Here is a 22,489-nt window from a genome sequence, read left to right as displayed (position 1 = left end):
ATGTGAGAGGAAGAAAAGGAATCAAGAAGGGAGCGAGAAAAATTAGGCGTGGAAAGCTTTCCATTGATTTGAGAAAGGCTGACAAAATGGTAGTTGTCTACTTGGGAGTCAAACAAAGATCCCCAGGACAGGGAGATGACTATGCGGTCTGGTGATCTACAGACGTTGTGGTGGGAACGTGTAAATGACTTTCATCCATTCGTGGCTCTGAAGGGTTTCAGCAGTGCGGAATGAACGGAGTGCCGTGGCTGGCTTGAGGAGGAAAGAGGTCCTTGTGCCTCCGAGCAGAGAGATGCGTGAGAGGGTGGCGGGATGCATCTAGTGAGTCTGTTTATTTCTGCTCCAGGCTGCTTCCTGGGTCTACCAGGGAGAGGCTTCTTGGGTTCTCCTTGCAGTTCCCCTTTGTTTCTTCTCTGTGGCCCATTTTCAGAATTCAGTGTATGGCTGTTCACTTGGGACGTTTGCTAAAAAACAGATTTGTCTCTTTGTGAATTTTAATTGTCATTGTGTTTTTTAAAAACACAAATTTGCCATGAATACTGTCAGGGAAAGGCATCTTGGGTATAGCTTGTACTTCTCAAGGTCAGTGAGGTCTCAGCTAATTAAATCTCTCCATTAGTGGTTTATTTGCCACTGGAGGTGGTGGAAAAATAGCAATAAAGCATCTTTTGGATGCTAAGGTATCTTAAAATAAGCTTGTGTAGAATTCCTGTCTTTCATTCTGTGTGATTAATACAATTCCAAAACAAGGTCACCTCCAAGGAGAGCGGGGTTTGTCTCTTTTATGACTTCATTTTTCATTTGCAGTGAACTGGTAAACAATTAAAATGCATACAATTAAAATTAAAACACATCAGAGCATATAATTCAGTTACTCCCAAAATGTAATAAAAAGGTGTCTCCCTGATCAATAATTGCTTATCATGACATTTTTATGCAAGGCACTAAGATGTTTAGATGTTGCTTAGGAAATGTTATGGAAAGGAAAATGAACAGAGCAGCATATTGTAACTAAGGAGACTGGTTACAAAAAGGCTGTTACACAATTTAGCAAAATGCAAGTTAAAGAAATAGAATTCTGAATGTATTTGGCATGTTTTTTTCAGGGTAACTACTACTTTTTTCCATCTGTCACATAAATGTAACTTGAAATTGGGACCTTTCTGGAAAATTTTGCAAAGTTCCCAGCAGAAAGGGTTAAATTGTGCCGTAGGTGAGAGCCCTCTTTGAAGAACAGGTACTGTTTGAACAAACTAAATAGTTGTACCTGATTCACTCACTGTACCAGCTGGGACATGCTTTGGACCAAACGACATTTCAGACAGCAGCAGTAAACTCCTTGAGGTATAATTGCAGGAGCAGAGAGACAACCAAAAAGTAAGTGTTCCTGATCAAAGTTCTTCATTGAAATAATGACTTCATCTTGCAAGAAGCTCAGAATTTAGTTCGTGCCTATGTCAGGTTTCTCTCTTGTCTCAGTTTGACAGTCCATTCAGAAGTGATGTGAAGTAATGTTGTTCCTTTTAAACCCATTCTTAATATATATGATAGGGCTGCAACAGTGTGATAACACAGTTAAACATTGTGAAATATCATATGAAAATTCACATTTTATATGAAAGTTGTATTGTGCTGCTCTTTTATGCAATAATGTTCCCAGTTGCTTAAGTTTTTTAATTCTTTTTTTTTTCTGTTTTATTTTCCCTTAATTTCTTTTTGCTCCATCCTGGCTTGCTTGGGTTTCTCTGTGAAAGGAACCAAGGAAATTCAGATATCTGTAGCCTGAAAAATAAGGGATCGCGAAAGGATTTTCACAAAACCCTTCAAAAACAAACATTTGAATCAGAAACTTTGGACTCCAGTGACACAAGCTTTCAGGTATTTTTTTCTTCCCTACTGGAAAAAGTTATAAAATATATTAATTTTCATCAAAGGAAGTTGATTTACTGCTAAGGTCTGAAGTCTTGGGTATGGCATGTCTTTAAGAAGTATTGTAACCATTATTTGTAGAGGATGGAGGGCTGATCCAGCCCTAATCTAGGAGGGTCAATGTGGTTGTATAACTCAACCTGTCGTCTCGTGTCCTGGGAAGCACAAACACCCAGACCAGGCTATGCGCTAGCAGCAGTACACCAGTCACCTTATTCTTCCTCACCGTGTGTTGTGCTGTCAGACTCGAGAGACCTGAAAAGCGGCTCCCTGCAACAGCTGTTCTGCTATGATTTCAGGGACATTAACCTTAAAATATGGCAGGCAGTACTGCCATTTTGTTTGTTCACCTGAATTTTCTGCCTCTGCATTATGCTGGCATGCAGGTACAGTTTGGGAACTTTGTCTTGCGTGATTGAAATAGCCGTCCTTCTGCCACCAGTAAAAACAGGGCTCAGGTTTTCCTTTCAGCTCTGCTCAAGGAGGAAGTCACCATATCCATGAGTTGTGCTCACTGCCAAGCTGGTAACTTCATGTTCAGGGCTGTATTGGCCTTTGGCCAGGTCAGAGTTGAGAGAGAAAAATCTTGCTTGACATCTTTTCCAGAGATGTAATATCCCAAACATAGCTTTTTTTTTTTTTTTTTTAATTAACCTGTGGAGTTATTTCATCTCCGTCATCTGAAAGATGTGAGAGCAAATTATTAAGTCCTACTCTTGACTAGCCTATTAATCCTCTGGAGCACATAGACAAGATAAAAAACGAATTACTGTGATCGCTAGACCTTTGGATCTCAGATAGTCTTAATGTGTCATAGCTTGGTGATGCCCACCTTTTAAAACTTCTGAAAATGGACCGGAGAATGGGAAATAAGAATTGCAGTGTGATAGTCCTCAGCGAGTGGGAACAGAGAATGTAGCGACTTCCACCCTGTCTTTGCTTCTCTTCAGTACAGAGATACTTGAAGATGCTTACACTTGATGCATCTTCCCTTTTCCCCTTGCAGTCAGGACTGAGAAAACAGCGCATATCATCTTATTTCTACAGTATTGTCCCAAACCCTGTTAGCAGAAAATCTGAAAAAACAGAGGTTCTAATTAGAGATTTCAATATAGCGATGCCTGTTCTGCCGAAGTATGAACACTGGTGTATGTGAAAAATCCTCAGTCTTGCCTCACCCACAGGCTAAAGAAATCCAGGTGACCTAAAGGGTCTAAGAATGATCGGTATTAGATTCATTACACAAAGTATCTGTAGTATTAGTAGTATGGCTGGAGTAGTGGCCTCTGATAGGAGTGAGGATCACATGGGCCATGCGCTGTGACCCGAAGACAAACATTGTCCTGTCCCAGAATAGGAAAAAATGCAGAGAGACACAGAGTGGAGAACCCCAGGGAAAAGACTGAGATGTACAGTAGGAGCTATCTTGCCATCATGTGCTAGATAATCTTTGAAAGACAAGCAAAGAGAAACTTGAAGATGTTCCAGTATTCAGGTCACATTTCTCTGTAAGAGGTTTTCCTAATTTGTCGTTTTCCAACAGGCAGGTCCCAAGCACGTACACGTACTCCCTGAAGATGCCTCAAAAACTACCCTCACATCCTCTGACTTTGATCTACGCAGCCTACAGCCTGATCCCCGCTTGGAAAACCTGCTGCGACATGTGAGCGCGGAGGAATTTGAAAGGCAAAATGAAGAAGCACGACGAACCAACAGGCATGCCGAGCTCCTGGCCCTCTACCCTTCCGTAGACGAGGTGAGCTCGAAAGTTTTCAGTACACAGATTGTGCCTTATGGTGGTGTTTATGAATGGTTTGGGGTGTTTATTTTGGTTTATGGCAGGGTTATGAATTAATTGAAAGATCAGGTTACCAGTTCTGGTAAACTGTTAACCTGAAGTTAAAAAAAAAGTCCAGTGAAGGATGGATTTTTTTTTTTCAGTGATAAACAGGGGCTGTGTTTTCATATTCAAATAATTGTTTCAATGTGATTCCCAGCAAAGACAATAGGTTGATAGATGCCTCAGTGGTCAGCCCTGTACTTACTTCCTGAGCTAACTGTCTTGGTACAGAATGCACTCATTTGCAGTTAAGTTTTACACTAAAACTGCACTATAGTCAAAAATGGGTTTTGCAATCCAGATATATGTTTCCTTTGCTTTTATGTATCTACCCTGGATAATAACATAGTGAGGACATATCACAGTGAGCATGGGGCGTAAGCCTGTCAGCTATCTTGAATATGCCTTCAAGCAGATGTCCTCAGGCTTATGATGCCGCCTTAGGCTTTGTTATACTCCTTCTTGTGTGGATCAAGCCACATTCTGATAATATGTTTGTGTCAGACTCAAGGTGCTACCCTTTTTTATAATGTTTGCTTGGAAAATACACCATATGGAGGTCAAAAGTGTAAATCATCAGAAATGTAAACCAATCTCCTTCTGACTAAAGAGATGAAATGCCTGCTGAGTGGGAGAACATGTTAGTTTGCAGCAATAGCTTAGTTATGTCATGTAAAGTTTTATATAAGTATGTAAATTTATACTTATTTTAATTGTATATAAATAGAATAACTGTTTAATAATAGGAGGATGCAGTGGAGATACGACCAGTGCCAGATCGCCCAAAGGAACATCTGGGCAACCGGATTTTGGTAAAGCTGCAGACTCTCAAGTAAGTGTCTTTATATCCTCCTGGTTTAACAGGTCTCAGCAACATCTTTCCTTAACAGTTTCTTAATCCATAGGAGTATATTGCTACAGTCCCTATTATACTGCAGGTTTCATGTTCAACTATAAACATATAAGTGCTTGCTTGTTTTTTCTTAGTTAATTTTGGCAGACAACACTCCTATCTAGAGCTACAAAAGCCTTTAACTCGTCAGGGTGAAAAGAAGTTGGGAGGGGAACCCAAATTATCTTCTCAGAACAAACTAGACTGCTCTCTGTACGTGCTAATGGACTTGATAACTAGAAAAAGGGTGTCAAAAATGACATGATCATTTTTGTTTAATATCTGAGGTCACCTTTCTAACAAAATTAGAAAATACATTGCAGGCAGCTTACTTCCCTTCTTTTCCTCTTGAAATCATCTAATAAAATGTGCTAATAAAAAAATCCTGCAAACTTTGAGAGAGCTGAGGTCTGCAACTAAGTCTCTCTCCTTATTTTCTAATAGAAATGTCAAGCAAAATACAGCCCTTTTATTTTTCATTGTACAGAGTCCTAAGAGTGAAATATTAATTAGTGTCCTGTGTCTTTTTTCTCAACAGGTTTGATATAGAGATTGAACCTTTGTTTGCGTGCATAGCTCTCTATGATATAAAAGAAAGAAAAAAGGTAAGTGTGCACTAGAGCAGAGCGGTGGACAATAGCAACCCATAAATAATGGAGTAATAATGGTTTATTTTTCCATATTTTTCAGCTGAATTTCATTGTGATATGAAAACTCCAGGATGTTTAACTTCTCTTTTGTTATTTTTGTTCAGTTGGTTTGGATTTTTGTCTCTGGAGTAGCAATTTAGAATAACTTACAAAAAAATATGCAACTCTTGCACATGTGCAGTCTGACCCAGGATTCTTTTTACTCGGTCAAAATTTTGCATGTTTGCAATTGTATGTTTTGTAGTTCTAGTTACTACTTTTGACTTACTTTAAAATAATCTTTGATGCACTGTTGCTTTGTAATGAGTTTTTTTTTTTTTTTTTCTTTTCAAGATCTCTGAAAATTTTCATTGTGACCTGAATCCTGATTCATTAAGAGGATTCTTGCGTTCCCATACACCCTCCATTGATTTGTCTACTCAGGCAAGATCTGCAGTATTTTCTGTCACTTATCCCTCATCTGATATCTACCTAGTAATAAAGGTATGTTACAGTGCTACCTCAGCATTGTTCTTCCAGCTCCCGGCTATACCTAGTCCGAGTCATCGAGTTGACAAACATGAATTTCTTGTAGCTAAGAAGTATTCTGATGATTTTAATAGTACATGTGTAGGTATCCACTGGTATATCTCACAAACTGACATATTGACACCCTATATTCTAGTTCCACTAAGTATTTACAGTTCCCTAGCTCTGCATCAGGGAAATTCAAAGGAAAGTGCAATAGGTCATTTTTAAAATTGCGAGTTACATTTTGTAGGACTTTTTGACTTTATTTCAGTGCATTTTGCATTGCTTTGTTTATTAATTCTGAAACCTGAATTACCATTTCATTTGGAATGTATAAATTTTCCTTAGTGAAAATGCAGGAGTATCTGACGGACAGTGTTGTCGATAGAAAATTGGGAAAAGGTATATTTAAAAAAAAGGTATATTATACGTTACTCCATAAAGACAGTTTCAAGAATTCTATATTATGCGTTTAGGCAGGCTCTTTCATGTTGTTAGAGAAGGAACATGTTAATATTTGGGTAATTTTTCTTCTTCATGGATGTTTTACTTTACTGCTTTTTGTAGATAGAAAAAGTGCTTCAGCAAGGAGAAATTGGAGACTGTGCAGAACCCTACATGGTTCTTAAAGAAAGTGAGGCTGGGAAGGTAAGTAACAGCTATAGTGTTAATGTCAAAGAATGCATGCCCCAGAGAAAAACAGACAAAGAATAGACCCTTAGAGTAGAACAGAGTCTTCAGGACGCTAGGAAAGTCTCCAGTTGGTACGTACATGGAACAGGTAGTCTGATTCCTGTGACTAGCAGGAAGAGGTTGTGAGAAGACAAAGTACACTTTCATTATTGACCTTTTTGGAAATCAATACTGATAAAGTCTTGAGCAATGAAAGAGCTAGGGGTGGGCAAAGGAGACGACAAGGCAAAACGGAGTTAGCACAAATATTTGCACCTCAGAGACACGCTATTGATTTGGATAGGCAAATAACATGTTGGAGTATGTACATGGCCGGTTCAGTGCTGTCATCCTAAAACATCATGAGCTCTGCCCATGGAAGTCATGGTCATTTACCTCCCTGGAGGAGACTGATAATGTTTCCTGGACTCCCACAGATCTCTCACCTTTAAAATATCACTTTCAGCAGAATATTGTTTCTGTATCTGATGAAGGAAATAGCACCTACTAACATTTCATGGTGATTGCTCATGCTGGGCATGAGGATCACTGGAAAAAGATCTGCATTCTTCTTTCCTGTAATGAAGATGTACGTGTTGAAAGCAAATGAGAGGCAAATGTACAAATCAAAACAGCTATGACCCTGACAGTGGTGTAGCAGAAAAGCGTGGTAGATAAGACTTCAAATTATTTATTCAACTGTAAATGTGTAATTTCAGGTTTTTCTCTTATAGTGGACATGACATAAAATAAAAGCTTGTTTTAACACACTGATTATTTTCTTCTTTATTTTAGACAAAAGAAAAGATTGAAAAACTGAAAGCCCAAGCTGAATCCTTTTGTCAGCGGCTGGGGAAATACCGAATGCCGTTCGCCTGGATTCCCATAAGCCTATCTAATTTCTTTAATGTTGCGACACTTGAACGAGAACTACCTGAGGCAGAAGGTTTAAATGGTAGTACTTTAACTATGCTAATTAATGTAAAGTGACTTTTCAGTAGTACTACGCTTAGGAAACAATTTGTCATTCACTCTGGTATCAAGACAATATTATGATTCAAATTTTCATCTTCTCCACCTTCCTTTTCTTTGCTAAGAACACTTACCAGCTGACATGCTCGCTATTTCATCTTCACGTATTTATTCCTTATGATTTCTAAATATTATTCCATGTTTTAGGCCCAGTTGTGGTTGAATACTGTGGAACTTATAGAAGTGGAACTGCATTTACCACATAGAGTCCATTTACAGTACAAAGAAATCAGAATATTTATCTTAGTTCTTGAGTGTACAGGAGACGTTCTCAAGCTATATCCAGCAGTCACTGACCCCTGGGCTTGATAATCTGTTAGCTAAAGATCTGAATAAGCTTGTGCTCTGCAGTAGGATAATGTTGACTTCACTAGATGTATTCTGGCATTCCATGGTTTCACATAGTCTTAAATGAAAGTAGTGTAAAATGTAGGCAAACAAAGTGTTTTAGGTGCCCTCCTCTGTCCTCTGATGTTTCTGGGAACTTGTGGATTTCTAATGTATTCTGGCAGTCTTTATATGGAAACAACACAAAGTGAGTTGATGTTTTTAATAATTTCTCTTTGAAGGGAAAGGATCAATTAGTGACAAGAGAGCAACACTGCTACAAGCAAGAAGACTTTCTGAGAGGAGCCTCAGCTCAGAGGACGCTTATCCAGTATCAAACTTCAAAACAGTGTCTCAGACCCACAATACCTTCTTTAAACAGGTATGGGATGTTCTTTATTTCTGATCACCTAAGACGTTATTCATCCTTGTAGTGTGAACTGTATTGGGAAAAGTTAGCCAATGATGTCAGTGTGAAGACTGGAGGATGGTTCCTGTCGAGCAGGCAGCAACCCACTTGCTTTGCTTGCTTCAAGGACATGTTTCATGCAGCAGATTTCCTCAGTGTAACAGAATATTGCTATAAAGGTACTGATTTTTGTCTTTCTTCTGATAGGAAGGAGACAGGCTTAGTGATGAAGATCTGTTCAAATTTCTAGCTGATTTCAAAAGATCATCTTCCTTGCAGAGAAGAATTAAGACTTTACCAGGTAAAGAATTCATTTTGGATGGAACAGGACATATGTACCTGTCTCCACTCAATTACTCTATAAATTCCAACCACAAAATGTAGTAACCTTGTTTTTTAAGTCTATAATTTGTACTATTATGGAACTTCCTGGGTTCTCAGTGTCTATGTGAAGACAGCTTTTTTTTTTTTTTTGGTGTGATTGGTGAGTATGGAGATTCATATTTAGCTTTATATTCTAAAATGATTTGTTTTTCTCCCTAATTCACTGTCTATCTACTGAAATACATTTGTTAATTATCATTCAAACTGTTTGAAGAGGATAAGTTTAAAACAGATTTCCAAGAACCTTGCTATTTTCCTGTAATTTTTTTAATCGATTATATTTTGAAGAGGGAGATTAAAATATATATGCATTTCCCCTTTATTTGGGTCAGTGTTCTTAAATCCAGGAGAGAAGCAGAGATAGTGTTTGCTCAAAGACTGGACCAGCTGACTTTTTCTCTTTAATTAAAGTATAATTCTGGCACTTCTGGGTTGTAAATAAACCTCTAAAATGAACTGAGTGCAAAGCTGTTTTGCCTTTCTGGCTGAATGCCAAAACTGGCAAGTCTAGGTTCCCTAAAAGGTTTCCCCTTATCATAGCAAGTATTTAAATTGAAAGCCTATTTATGCCTGTGTAAATGTTATCATTATTAACTCTTTAACTGCTGGCCACTGCAAACCTGACAGTCCTGGTGGGTGGTGTCTGCCGAGTCAGGTGATTAATCAGAGCAGCATCAGTGTAGGGAGTGAGAGAAAACTTTATTATGAAAAAACTCTCTTTTATCTTTGCTTTGGCTTTTTTACTTTTACATTATTTATGAATTACATTCATGAAAGATACTAGAAAATCAAACCAGCATATGGCATTCCTTCCTTTCTTCCTTCTTTCCTGTTCATTTGACTTTGCAGAAAGCAGACATAGCTACAATTTCGGCTTGATGTGTAGGGATGTGTGTACATTATTTCTTGCGTCTCTTTCTACATGCGTATTTTCATTCTGTAACAGCCTTCAAATTAAAGACTTAGTTCTTATTTCTGCAGTATTTCTTTGTAACCTTAGCTTTGTTTTCATTCTGTTTTATTATACATTGGTTATTTTTGATGAAGTGCTGAGCCTTTTTATGTTTTTTTCTTTAAAGGAACACTTAAAGTGGAGATCTCGCCAGCTCCAGAAAGCCTTGGTTATTGTCTGACACCAGAATTATTACCAGTGAAGCCATTTCCAGAAAATCGTAATCGCCCTCACAAAGAGATTTTGGAATTCCCAATTAGAGAAGTGTATGTTCCCCACACCATTTATAGGTAAGAAGCAACATTGTTTTTTAAATTCCTAAGATCCGTTTTCAAGAACAGTTGTGGCATAGATACATTTTTTTGCAGATTAGTGGATACTAGAAATAGAAAAAAGTTGTTAAAGATAATGTAATAGGCTGATGATTTAATCTTATTAGCCGTTACAAGGTAAGATCCCTACTGTATGTTCTACAGTGCATTTACCAGTCGAATTATCTTGACCTCTACAAAGTATTTCTAAAATGTCCAGAAAACAAACAGCAACTTTCATTGGCTTGATATAATTTTTTTTTTCTTTTGTGGTTTTTCTGTTAATTCTCTCATTCACAGTTTTAGTAGATGTTTGTCCTGGATGGTTTCTACTGTTAGTCTGTGTCATCTGACTATCTAAAGAAATAATATGTTGCTCTGCGTACTCCTTCACTATGAGCAAGCTCTGGGCTATGCACGTCACTGAAATCTATTCTGTTCTGGTTGTTTCAAGGAGACCACGGTGCTCGGTAGTATGGAACTGAGCAACTCACATAATTTCTTAGCGGTTTGGCACATGTGAAGGAATGAATATCAATAGAATATGCTTCAAGATGTTTGTGTAGTATAGTATTACTAGTATTACTAGTACCTAGTAGAATTAGTAATAACTAACTAGCAGTAATTGAAAAGGGGCTGACTTGTATCTCATGGTATATTTCAGTATTACAGATACAGAAATACTAGCTTTTGTGTGACTGTTGTGTTAATTTTAGTGAAGGCAAGGACATAAAGCAAAATATGTCTTACATCAGTTGAACCTATTTTAAGGGACATTTCTGATCCCTAAAACAGTAACAACATTGAACAACATTAATGGCAAAGATATGACTATCAATAATAAGAAACGGAATGAGGACACTGAGTAAAGGGACGTAAAGGTTATTAGCTTTTTGGAGCCAGAGGGGCAAGGGGAGAAGGGAAGGGCAAGGCCTGTGGCTCAGTACAACTCACAACTTGAAGACCGCAGACTAACTTATCCTGGGGAGATGCTCCATGCCTTCATGAGAAACCAGAGACTTCAGTGGTGCTGTTGGTCACACCTGGATTTGGGTCTCAGCTTTTGAGGACAGCAGAAGGAGGAAGCCCTAATTTGACCCTGGGGACAGCTTGTTAGATATGCCGGGGAGATGGTGAAAAAAATGCAGAAATGTTAGATCATTTTTTGCTGCTTTGTGACTAAGAACATGTTTGGGGCCAGAAAGAAGAGCTACTACCAGAAATTTTTAATAAACTCCAGCACTAGTTCCCCAGAAAGTTAGATGAGGCAGCTTTGCAAACCTTATGGAATAGCAGAGTCTGGAGCTGTGAGGGGTCCAGAAAATAACGCTTGCGTTTGTGCAGTGGCAGTGATCTCTTCCCACAAGCCACATCTCAGATGCTTTTGCCACTGAAAGTGCTCACTTAGTGCTCATTTAGGGCACCATTTAGTGCTCATTTTGGTGAGCACAGATCTGCAGTTGTGGAATGTAGGGCAATATATCTAAGTAATTAAATTGCCATGCAATTCTCCTTGCTTAGTTCTATGCATTATGAATAGCATTTTGAGTCTGAGATTAAACTAACTTATGCGAAGTAACTCTCTGAACTTGAATAGAAAATTTATGAAGTGTTTTATGTCATTTTTATTCTCTTTCCTCTAATCTAAAAAGCAGAACCATTCTGTCTTCATAAAGCACTGTACTAACATTTAATCATAACTGAGCTACTGTCATGGCCTGCTAGTGTTTTACAGTTGATTTAATAATTCCTAAGTTTTGATTGTAAGTCTACAAGCCAGGTTTATTCACTAGTGCTATAGATACTAAAAGAATTAGAAAAGGATAAAATAATCACTGTCTTATTAATATATTACCATGAATGTAAGAGAGAAAGGACTGTGTGTATAAAATGACTGAAAGCTTTCAAGTATACAGGCTGGTAATCTCTTACTGGCAAAATTATACTTCTGTGTGTGTCCAGATAAATACTAATGGAATATCTAGCTCCAATTTATCTCCTAAATGTTTAAAAGAAATACGAAGATTTTGCTTGTTTTTTTTTTTTTTTTTTTTTTACCAGTGTAAGATTTTTCTCAGAGAGAAAAAAAGTCTTATTTTTTAAAGAAATGCTTTTTTCCTCTTTGATTGGAGAAGCAGAGTCTTCTGTTATAGTCTTTGAACTTGGCTCTTGTTAGTTTTTATCCTGGTGTATTGCCATTATTTTAAATGATGCTATTTCTGATTTATGCCAGAGAGATCAGCCATCCCACTTTCTTTGTGCATTGTGAAATTGAGCACTTCTTTTTGCTGTACCTACATTTCTTTAATAAAAATAGTTCTCTGAAAAATGTCAGAACATTCCAAGATTTATTTCTTTCAGTACCCTTTTTCTATTCTTAATCGGAAAAATGATATAATTTAAAGTTTGTTTATCGTTTTGTTTTCTCATGAAATATAAATGAAAACGATGCTGCTCACTGCCACTGTGAAATGTTGGTTCTGAGGAACAGTGATGTCTTCCATCACTTCAGCAGTAACTCAGTTTAATCAGGAAGTCAGTGTTTAATTGCAAGCCACTTGGCATTGAGCTCAGACTTACTGTATTCTCCTTTGTCAGTTCTAGGTCTTGCCTTTGGCTTTTCTCATTCTACCCCTGTGCTTGACCAGTTTTGAGTATGGGAAGGCAACTGGTGTATTACTGTGTTGTTCCCCTGTTATTTTTGTCATGACAGTATCTGCTCCTTGACTGTCGTCTTTTTTCTACGCATGCTACCCATGAGATGTGGAGAGGACAAAGTAGCTGTATGCTTCTTCCATGCCTTTTAGAGGGTAATGGAATAAATAGTCCCTGCTTGATGCCCTACTGCGGGTGAACTGTGTGCTGTGTTGGGGGAATCTCTCTTCTGGTGTTGGGGGAATTTCATCTGGATGCTCACTTTGATGGCAGAGTCCTGGGGGAAGAGCTGCTGGGACTTGCTCTGTGCTGGTGAAGGAGGCTGCCCGGCCAGACTGCCCCTTTCCAAGCTCCTCCGCTCTATAAGTGGTCAGGAGGAGCTCTTTCCTTCTCATTGCTTTAATTTATGTACCAGCAAGAGGTGCTAGCACTCCTAATATCTTTTCATAGTAAACATGATAGAGTTTAATACTGCACTGTCATGCACAGTTGAGGAAAACAGTGAAACTAGCTACTACAGTATCAGGCAGAGACATGAGTGTGAACTAATTTATACCACTTCCCAGCACATAAAGTTCCACCTTAGGGTAAATGTCCTTCTTCTATTTCCCAAGCTCGATAGTCCTTCTTGGGCAACTTTACGCTCTACTGTCTGAGCAGTAAGATATACTCTTAGTTTTCAGGGAAGGTTTCCTAAATTTGTCTGTGCTTTTTACTAAGATAAAAATGACTTTGTCAAATATGGCATAACAAAACACAAACCATGAAAACAAAAACTTCACTAACAGCATTCTGGAAGTACCTGCCCTCTGCCATAGATAGCTTGTTTATCACAGTGCTTTCTGCTAAGTATCGCACCTAACTTCCCATAAGAAATTGCATCAATTATGGAATACAAGCACAGTGAAAAACATGCCACCATGGCAGAGGATCACAGTGTAGTCACTGAGCTAAGACTCTGTGAATAAAACATGGATTTGCCTAAACTTCCAGATGAAAGCAGAGCCTTTAAAGAAATGTGTAGTTATTCCAGTCAGCACTGGATCTGCCACTCATGCCTGTTCCTAGTGCAGTATGAAGAGGCATCTTTTGGTCATTTCCCCACCTTCTTGCTTCTAGAGTCACTCATCATTTTCATCTGTGCAGGATACCCAGAGCTAATGTTTGCCCCTGTTCTTCCTCAGTGCTGACAGGTTTAATACACATGTAAGCAAGGTCAGTGGAACTGCATGAGCATAAATGGCACTAGCTATAGCACTTCAGTGCAGTACTGGCTGGAATAATGCTTCCTTGGTTGTGTTGACAGCAGAGAGCTCTCTGCTTGTGATTTTACATATCTTTCATCTCAAGTCACATCTAAATGTGAAGTTCAGTGCTCACAGACATTGTATGGATTTGTGATGTCTTTTGCTGGCCTGCAGATTCCTGAAGCAACAAATGGATTATGCAGCCTCCGCTATATGTATTTCTTCATGTCTGACAGATGTAATGTTGATAATATTCTCCGTTTATTTTGTCATTCCCCCAAGCATATTTCAGTGTAGGTTACCAATATATTTCTCACTTTTACTTAGCTTTTCATAATATCATCTTGGAGAGAATTTGGCTGGATGGGAATTGCATTTAAAAATGTGAGGAGGAAAGTGCATTAGTGTGGCAGGCAGGAGTACTAGTCAGAACAAAGAGAATTATAAGTTTTGTGCGAGTTTGTTTGCTAAGACATGTCATGACCCATCTAGCATGTGTTGTTTGGCAAAGTAGCTTGGACTCTGTAACTGAAGAGAGGAGTGTTTTCACACTGTGACACATGGCAATAAGGAGTACCAACTGCAGTTTTTCAGGTCTGGAAGATATACTGACAGGTTTAATGACGATGCTCCCCAAAGCTGCTTCTCATTTTCAGCTGACTTTGGTGCAAAAGAGATTTCTGTGATAAGTACAGGGCAATTTTGTGTGTAGCTTATGACTGTCACAGATGCAAGGCAAGGATGAAAGCCCATAAGTAGTTCTCATTGTTTTCACTGGAAAACAGCATGCTTCCACTAACGCTAGTCTTATTCCTTTTATTAGGAAGGCAAGAGTAAGAAGCCTTTATTAGACTGGGAGAACAAGGCATAAAATGGACATAATCAGGATTTGAGAATGCATCCTGGTCTTGCTTAAATCATAGAGTTGCTATAGATTTCACTGGAGCAAAAGTTTTACATTTGGCTTTTGTCTCTTCTGTCAGAAATCTGGGGTCTAGAACTTGGAAAACTTTCTATGCTGGCATATACCCCACAGGAATTAAAGGTCCTCTGTAAGGCCAGTGATCTGTCCATGTAGAGAAGCTGTTATATGGGAAAGCATGCTTTATTTTAAAGTCCTATGCATATTCATTATGAACAATGAGTTTCCGAAGTCAGTTTCTAGAATTATAGGTTAAAATCTCTTGTTTGTATTTACTCAGGTCGTTGATATTAGTCTTTGATGCTATCACCTAGAAAGATGTGCTGTTTAGTTGCTATAATCTAGGAATGTATGAACTTCAGTTCTTGGTTTTATTTGCAGGTTTACTTTTTTTTTTTTCACCTCTCTGACAAATACCTGTCCTCTTTCAAAACTCCATTCTTCATAGCTGAAAAGTGAGCTGCTTTCTTGAGAAATTTTCCCTTTTCATTGTATCAAGCAAAGATACTCATTCATTTGTAACTAGGAATAACAGATTTGGAATTGCTGTTTCTTCATTAGTTTTGCTTGAAGCAGTCTTTGTTTTCATATGAACCTGCTTCTGAAACTGCATATGAAACAACCGTACCATTAGGTTCTGGAATGCTAGAGAATTGAAGGATTAGCACAGAGTCAGCATGCCTTGAACTTTTCTTCCTTTGGCAATGAAAAGCTTTAAACACAAGGTCTGATTATTATGAGATTTGTTTTGCTAGCAACTACAAAACAGACAATAGCTATCTAATGACAGACTGAAAACAAAAAAATCACTGAAAATCCGTCAATACAGCTTCACCCAGGCTGCACTGTACAGATATATGCACGACATCCTATAGACCTAGACCAAAAGCTTTGCACATGCATGCAGGTATGTACATGTGTGCATCTGATCCTGTGACTTGGTTGTTGCCCCACCTTTTTGAGTGGAAGTCATAGTGAAGTTTAAGGCCAAATCACTGTTGTTATGTTAGAAAATAGTGAAACATCCTCTCAGCTTCCTTTTCTTCTTTGTTAAAGTAGAGGTTCCCATTCTCACCAGCTCAGTCCATTTAGTGATTCACTACTTGAATTGGAGATCCATTTGATGTTGCCTCAGGACATGCTTCTTTAGCCTGATGACAAGGCTCTGCCTGCTGCTTTTGGTATAAGGAAATCTCTGTTCCCGCCCAAGAATGGTAATTGCTTTAAACCTTCTCACCCTGGATTTTCCCTTGACCACAAAGTTAAAGGGTTGGAATGACAGAGCCAAAAAAAAGGAGAGAAAGCAAGACTGCCTTCTCAAAGACATAGTTTATAAGGAATCCTAAAGCATAGTTTTTTCTATGTGCCTCAGTAAGAACTTACCTTTTCTTTATGTACTTTTGAAAAGGAGTTCTAGAAAGCTCTCACCATCTGGGTGGGATTGAAGGACAGGGAGAGAAATTAGCAAGATGCTAGATGGTGCACTTCATTTTGAAAAGCAAGGGCTTGCCATTTATCCATTTTATTCTTCCTTTTCTTTCTTCCAGAAATCTCCTCTATGTTTACCCCCAGAGGCTGAATTTTGCTAATCGACCAGCTTCTGCAAGAAACATTACCATTAAGATCCAGTTTATGTGTGGCGAAGACCCTACCTGCGCAATGCCGGTAACGAACACTGAACATCCTTAACAGACTTTTGCTCACTTGCAGTTCTGAGGAAACCTCTGAAGACATCACTCATTGTCTGCTTCACATCACCACAGCTTCTGGTGGGGTCTTAGGAAGGCTACAGTCAGAGAGCTTCTGCAGTTTGTCATTCTCATGAGGGAGCAGGGCTGGAGGCCCGACCTATGGCAGGAAAGACGTGTCACTTGAGTAGAACAGGGGCATATCATTCCCTCCTATTTAACTCTTCCTGCCTTATTTTCAAAAGATGTTAAAGATGTCAAATCAATGCTATGCTGGAAACTCTGCCAGTAAAATTCACAAAGCTTCAGAAACCTTTTAAGAATGGTACTCTGTAACCCAGTATAACCAGTCCCTGTGCATTGTAGGTACCCAAATTCCCAGGTGCAGCACTGGTTAGATGTTGGGACCTTCATTGCCTGAATGTGAATGGGTGCACACTCATGCAGCCTGGATGAACTTTTCTGTCTTCAGACCACTCCTCTGTCTCTCCCTGCCTATTAGTGCATGTGTGTGCTTTATCAAAAGAGCGGGCAGTGCTGTCTGCGTTCAGGTTATTCAGCATTTTTCAGTATAGGGTCCTCTCTTCAGCTTTACCAGGCTTCAGCTGTTCAGTTTGAGGCATTCTAAGTCAGGTGTCTGCTTCAGCCTGAATTTTGGGGGAAATTTTCAGTCAATGTCATTGGCTCTTTCTAAGAATGATATTAGGATAGTGTCTTCTGTGTTTTAGTTGGGCTAAAGGACCAAAAGTGAGTTGAACCATTACTTTTAGGAGCTCTAGCGCAACAATATGTTAAAGGATGAACATTTGACCAGCCTTTATCAGCACACTGACACTGCACAGGACATACTTCGCAGTGACGCATTCCTTGCTCCACATGAGCTCTGGAACCGAAAGCAAAGCATCAGCACAGTGCTTTCCCAAGCCACGTTTCTTCCAGAGCCTGAGCTGTGCCATGTGAATATAACATTGTCTCCTACACAATACTGCACTGTATGGTTTAGAAATACCCTATGTTCAGGTGTACCGGTTGTGATTTCCTTATTATGATAAATATTATGATAAATATTTCCATATTATGATAAATAATGCTTTTGGTGAATGCTCAGGATAGATGCAGTTAGTCTCCATTGTGAGAGTGAGCTTCACCTCAACACATATGGATGGACTTGTGCTGTACAGGTATCCACACCTATGCTTGTCTCCCTGGGCTCCCTTTAAAGTCACTGGATGTCACGCTGTCATGCTATGAAGGTTCGATAGCAACGACTGAGACAGTAATATAATAATAAAAAAGATGTTTATTTCCTCACACAAGTTCTTAGATTAGTAACATCCATTAAAATAATGCGATTACTAATTTAGGAAGGATAACACAAAACCATCAGTTACTAATTTAGAAAGGATAACCTGAAACCGTCGATTACTGCGTTATTAATGGGAAGGACTGCTTATCCCTACTTGAAAGCTTTCTTGTTCACTCTCCTAGTGAGAGGGCTCTCAACCTCGAGGAGTTACCTTAACCCAGCGTCCCAGGAAAAGGGGAGGGGGGGGAATACTCACGGTCCAGCCGGAGAGGATGGTCAGGTCACGTTCCCGTCCCTGCTCAAACTCTCCTAGCTCCCAAGTCTCTTTTTATACAGCTGGGGCTCTGGGCAAACACCGCTTTTGCTGACTTTTAGCAAGTTTCGCAATCACAGGACTGTCTGTTTGTCTGCTTGGGAGGACCCTGCTGGCGAGGCAAGACCACAACACCTCCGTATTGCTTCTTCCCTCCCTGGGGGTCCGTGCAGATTCCAGGTGGCAGACTTCACCTCTTCAGTCTTGTTAATGCTGCCATTCCGCAGCCTTATACATATCAATCCTTGCGCATATCGGTTGGTAGACGACTTTAGTCCTGTTAAGTCCTCTGTTCAGCAGCTTTGTGCACGTCAGCTCTTGTGCTATCAGTTCTTCTGCGTATCAATTGACAAACTTCAGTCCTGTTGACTCTTCACTCGCCCGTCACTGGATTTCTGCGCCTTACGCCAAAGCCATGTCTGAAATGGGGACATGAATCAGGCGCCAAGAATGCGTATTTCTCTACATTGGTTGTAAAGGGATTCTGGACCTCTAAATTAAATCAGAATCTCACCCTAAATAAGGAGGATTCTACTGAAAAACAAACTTTTTAAAAACATTTTAATTTAACACTTTAACATTCAAATAAAGATGATGTGATGATGTCTAAGATGCTTATAACTACTTTATTCCTGTAATTCCTCACTTTTGAGTGCATGACTGTAGAACATATTGTGAAGTGGTCGGTGCCTCTGGAAGTGACCTCTGCTCCATTTTATTTGTGTTTTGCTCTGAAAGTGTGTAGGGAAGATACCTAGTAATATGCCATTTGTGTCCACATACTAAGGTAAAATTGAAGAGTAATTTCCAGTCTCCAGTTGCCATCTCAAAACTGATACAAGATGATGACAATTCAGTGCTTTAGCTCTGACTGTCGTTACTGTCTTTTCTTCTCAATGCAGGTAATTTTTGGGAAATCTTCTGGTCCAGAATTTGTGCAAGAAATTTACACGGCTATCACATATCATAACAAGTAAGTATTGTAATCATTTCTAACACTTGAAAAATATCAGTCATGACCTCTGTACATATTTCTCATTCTACATAGTTGTTGATACTATTCTGTTTTAAACATTTACATTTTGGGGGGATTTGTCAATATCTTATTTGGATGACCACATGATATTGGACCAGTGACCATTGCCTGGGGTTTACTTATTCTTACTTGGGATGTTTCGAAGGTTAGTCAAGAATTTTCTTTGTCTGAAAACAAAGGAGGAGGAGTAGGAAGCAGCACCACAACTTTGTAACAGCTTTTATTTCGATGAATTCGCAGATCCAAAATAGCTGAAGGGACTATATCTTGTGAATTTGGGCTCAGGATTTAGGATTTATACAAAAAATATGCTGAAACCTCAAATTAAGATTAGATAGTTTTGAAAGTATAGAAATTGGCAATATCCAAAACATTCCAGCTGATTCCATCTGTCCTTTTTCTAATTCAAATTTGTATATAGTTCATTAAAAAGTGTGTGTGTGTGTGTATGCATATGCATATATACATATATGCATACACACACACACACACATGCACATATATTTGTACACACCTCATTTACTTAACTTGGCTCAGAGACTGTTTTCAGAATTTGTACTGTTTTCATTACTACAGCATCTAAAAACCTACTTGTGAATTTGCCTTCTGCTCAGTCTTATACTTTCACTGGAAATGCATTTGGCATATTTTTAAACAGGTCGCCTGACTTTTATGAAGAAGTGAAAATTAAACTGCCCGCAAAACTCACTGAGAAACACCATCTACTGTTCACGTTCTATCATATCAGCTGCCAGCCAAAGCAAGGAGCATCTGTAGAAACCCTCCTGGGATATACAGTAAGTTCCATGTTAGTTTATCAAGAATTTTGTCACACATTCCCCTTCTTTTTATATAATATATCATGATATATTATATCACAATATAATATAATATATCAAAACCAGGAGTTCTTAATTCACAGAAAGCCATGTGTGCTCCCATGTTCATTAAACCTAAGGATTTCGCAAATACAGTTGTCATTTGTGTTATGTGAGGTACTGGTCCTATAACTTTATATTGGTAAGTGTCTTTGAAGTTGATGAATTCACCTGAAGCAGCTGAAGTTAAACATACACCTAAGTATTTACAGTATCAGTGCTTTATAATATAGCACCTAATTCTCTTTGATTCTTTTTATTGCAAAAAAAACCCAAATACGCATACAATTACTGTTATTTGATATTATCTCCCATGTTCATACATGAGGTAAAAACTAAATAATATTTTAATTTAAATTTTATATGGCATATAGTTCATGTTATAAACTGACTTTTCTCCATTTTAATATTAAAAAACAGAAAGAATCTGAAGGCTAAAAATATAATTCTGTTACATTCACTTATCTTTTTAACTTAGGAGATATGTTGTTGCAAAGTCTCTTCTTTATTTCTTAATCAATAAATATATTTAACTAAAAATATTTAAAAATTTTAAATCATTCTTAAGTCATTTTAAAAATAAGAGGAAAGCACTGATGATAATATTTCAAAAGAGTATATAATAACATTTCAAGAAGTCCTAATGTTATGATCAGCAATTGAACTATGGGGCCAGAAAAATTTTTGTTGTTTCAGTGCTTTCCATATGTTCTTGTTATCATATTTGTATTTAATTTTTATTCCTGTACTGGGAATCCTTTCAAATGGGCTTTTTCTTATGCATAGAAATAGCCCCACTAATGCCAATGGGACTGGTAAGAAGTAAGTTAGTTTGTGCTTCAGGAGCAGGACTTGACATGGGTTAGGACTTAATTTTCAGGGTTCTATTTAACTAATTAAGAATGTTTCTGCTCTGTGATACTTGAATACCCAGTCTCTTTCAAATTTGAATGAAAGAAAAATTAAGTGTGCCCAAATATCAATACAGACTTATGATGGATCATTCTGGTCTTAATTCTAGTGGTGACCATGACCAAAAGGTTCAGTTATTCTTAGCAAAACTTTAACTTGGTTAACTTGCTTCCACGCCAGAGATCAGTCTATTCAAGATAAGTGATTTTTTGAATAAAACCATTGTAGATGGACTCTACTAAATCCTTCTGATAGGATATATTAGAAAAAAAGGATATTGGACTTGAAAACTCTGTGTTTGTTTTCCTCAGAAGGGATGGGTTGTAAAGCAGTCACGTGGATTTTTTTTACAGTAGCTGTGGGTGAATTATAATGCAAAGAAATTACTCTTGAATGGGCTGGGGCAGGGAAGCTTTGGTCAATATCTCATCTGTTGTTCTGTTGATGGTAAATAACAAATTAGATAAATAGCCCTAATCATATGCAGTCAGGAATATCACTGTGTTTTCTCTTCATTTGTTTCAGTGGCTGCCGATTCTGTTAAATGATCGTCTTCAAACTGGACATTATTGCCTTCCTGTTGCATTGGATAAGCTGCCAGTCCACTATTCAATTCACTCTCCTGAGGTAACAAACAAAATTACAAAGAGATAGTATTTTCCTGATGTAAAAAGAGCATCATCAGTATTTTAGGATCTAACATTTTCTACTTGGAGTGAATGGCCTGTTTTTATACTTAAAAAGGGAGGGAATTCTAGAGAAAAATGTTATTGTCATTGTTATTAATATTTTGTCATGTTATTTTGTGTTTTATTTTTTAAGTTAGTAATCCAAGCAAATCCTTGCAAAGTGACTAACCAGTGATATATTTGCTTGGGGGTATGAATTCAGTCACCTACTTTCTTCAGCAGGAGGACTTGCCCATTTTTTGTGGTTGTGTAGGAAAAGGAGGAGAACTGGGATCAGGTGCTGCTACAAGAGCAGAAGTAAACATGGCAAGTAGGAAACTGACCAGAGGGTTTGAAATTGCATCTCATCACTGTGGAGTATCTTTGGCAGTGCTTTAATTGTGAATTAATAACCTTAAAAATAACCCAGCAGAAGATGCATGTTCACAGTATGCTGTACCTCCAACTGATGTCCTCTGAATTTCCCCCTTCAGTGCATCAACTTCTCTCCATATAGCCTATGAGAACAAGATGATGTCTAGCTTTGGTCCTCTGTGTTGCACTGAATTTAGTTATCTCAAATGAAGTGAACAGACCCCCATGTAAATAGACTTTCTGTTTTATTTTTAATAGGAAGATAATGATTCCATTTTTTCTTTTCTGTCACAGAAAGTTCCATCACAGACACCACCTGTTAAGTGGGTTGAAGGACACAAGGGTGTTTTCAATGTTGAAGTGCAAGCTGTTTCATCTGTTCACACGCAGGTAATGCACTGGTAGCATCACACAGCTGTAGTTTCATTTCAAAAAGAGTTCTGAGGTGTAGACTGACTTGGGAGGTTTATGAATTGGAGACACTGGAGTCCACAGTGTTTGGAAAACGATTAAAAGGTTCCTCCTGTCTTACAGCTTTGAAAATAACCTGATATGTTCAATGAATCAAGTCCATTAGTAGA

The 22,489-nt window shown here is 38.3% G+C and overlaps 1 protein-coding gene across 1 annotated transcript in view; it reads left to right on the top strand.

Annotated features, from left to right (window-relative positions):
- Positions 1-22,489, top strand: part of DOCK8 (dedicator of cytokinesis 8) — a 68,254-nt gene that overhangs the window by 3,077 nt on the left and 42,688 nt on the right. The window contains exons 3-17 of the mRNA XM_067315963.1: positions 1,755-1,878; positions 3,473-3,685; positions 4,516-4,601; positions 5,200-5,266; positions 5,645-5,794; positions 6,389-6,469; positions 7,289-7,448; positions 8,095-8,234; positions 8,469-8,562; positions 9,725-9,887; positions 16,280-16,397; positions 18,942-19,012; positions 19,734-19,872; positions 21,391-21,492; positions 22,203-22,298. Coding sequence (XP_067172064.1) covers positions 1,755-1,878; positions 3,473-3,685; positions 4,516-4,601; positions 5,200-5,266; positions 5,645-5,794; positions 6,389-6,469; positions 7,289-7,448; positions 8,095-8,234; positions 8,469-8,562; positions 9,725-9,887; positions 16,280-16,397; positions 18,942-19,012; positions 19,734-19,872; positions 21,391-21,492; positions 22,203-22,298 — 1,804 coding nt within the window. The remainder of the gene's footprint in view (positions 1-1,754; positions 1,879-3,472; positions 3,686-4,515; positions 4,602-5,199; positions 5,267-5,644; positions 5,795-6,388; positions 6,470-7,288; positions 7,449-8,094; positions 8,235-8,468; positions 8,563-9,724; positions 9,888-16,279; positions 16,398-18,941; positions 19,013-19,733; positions 19,873-21,390; positions 21,493-22,202; positions 22,299-22,489) is intronic.

Source organism: Apteryx mantelli, chromosome Z, assembly GCF_036417845.1.
Source record: "Apteryx mantelli isolate bAptMan1 chromosome Z, bAptMan1.hap1, whole genome shotgun sequence".
Classification (NCBI taxonomy): domain Eukaryota; kingdom Metazoa; phylum Chordata; class Aves; order Apterygiformes; family Apterygidae; genus Apteryx; species Apteryx mantelli.
Note: the sequence above shows the minus strand (reverse complement) of the source record. Positions and strands in the feature narration are given on the sequence as shown.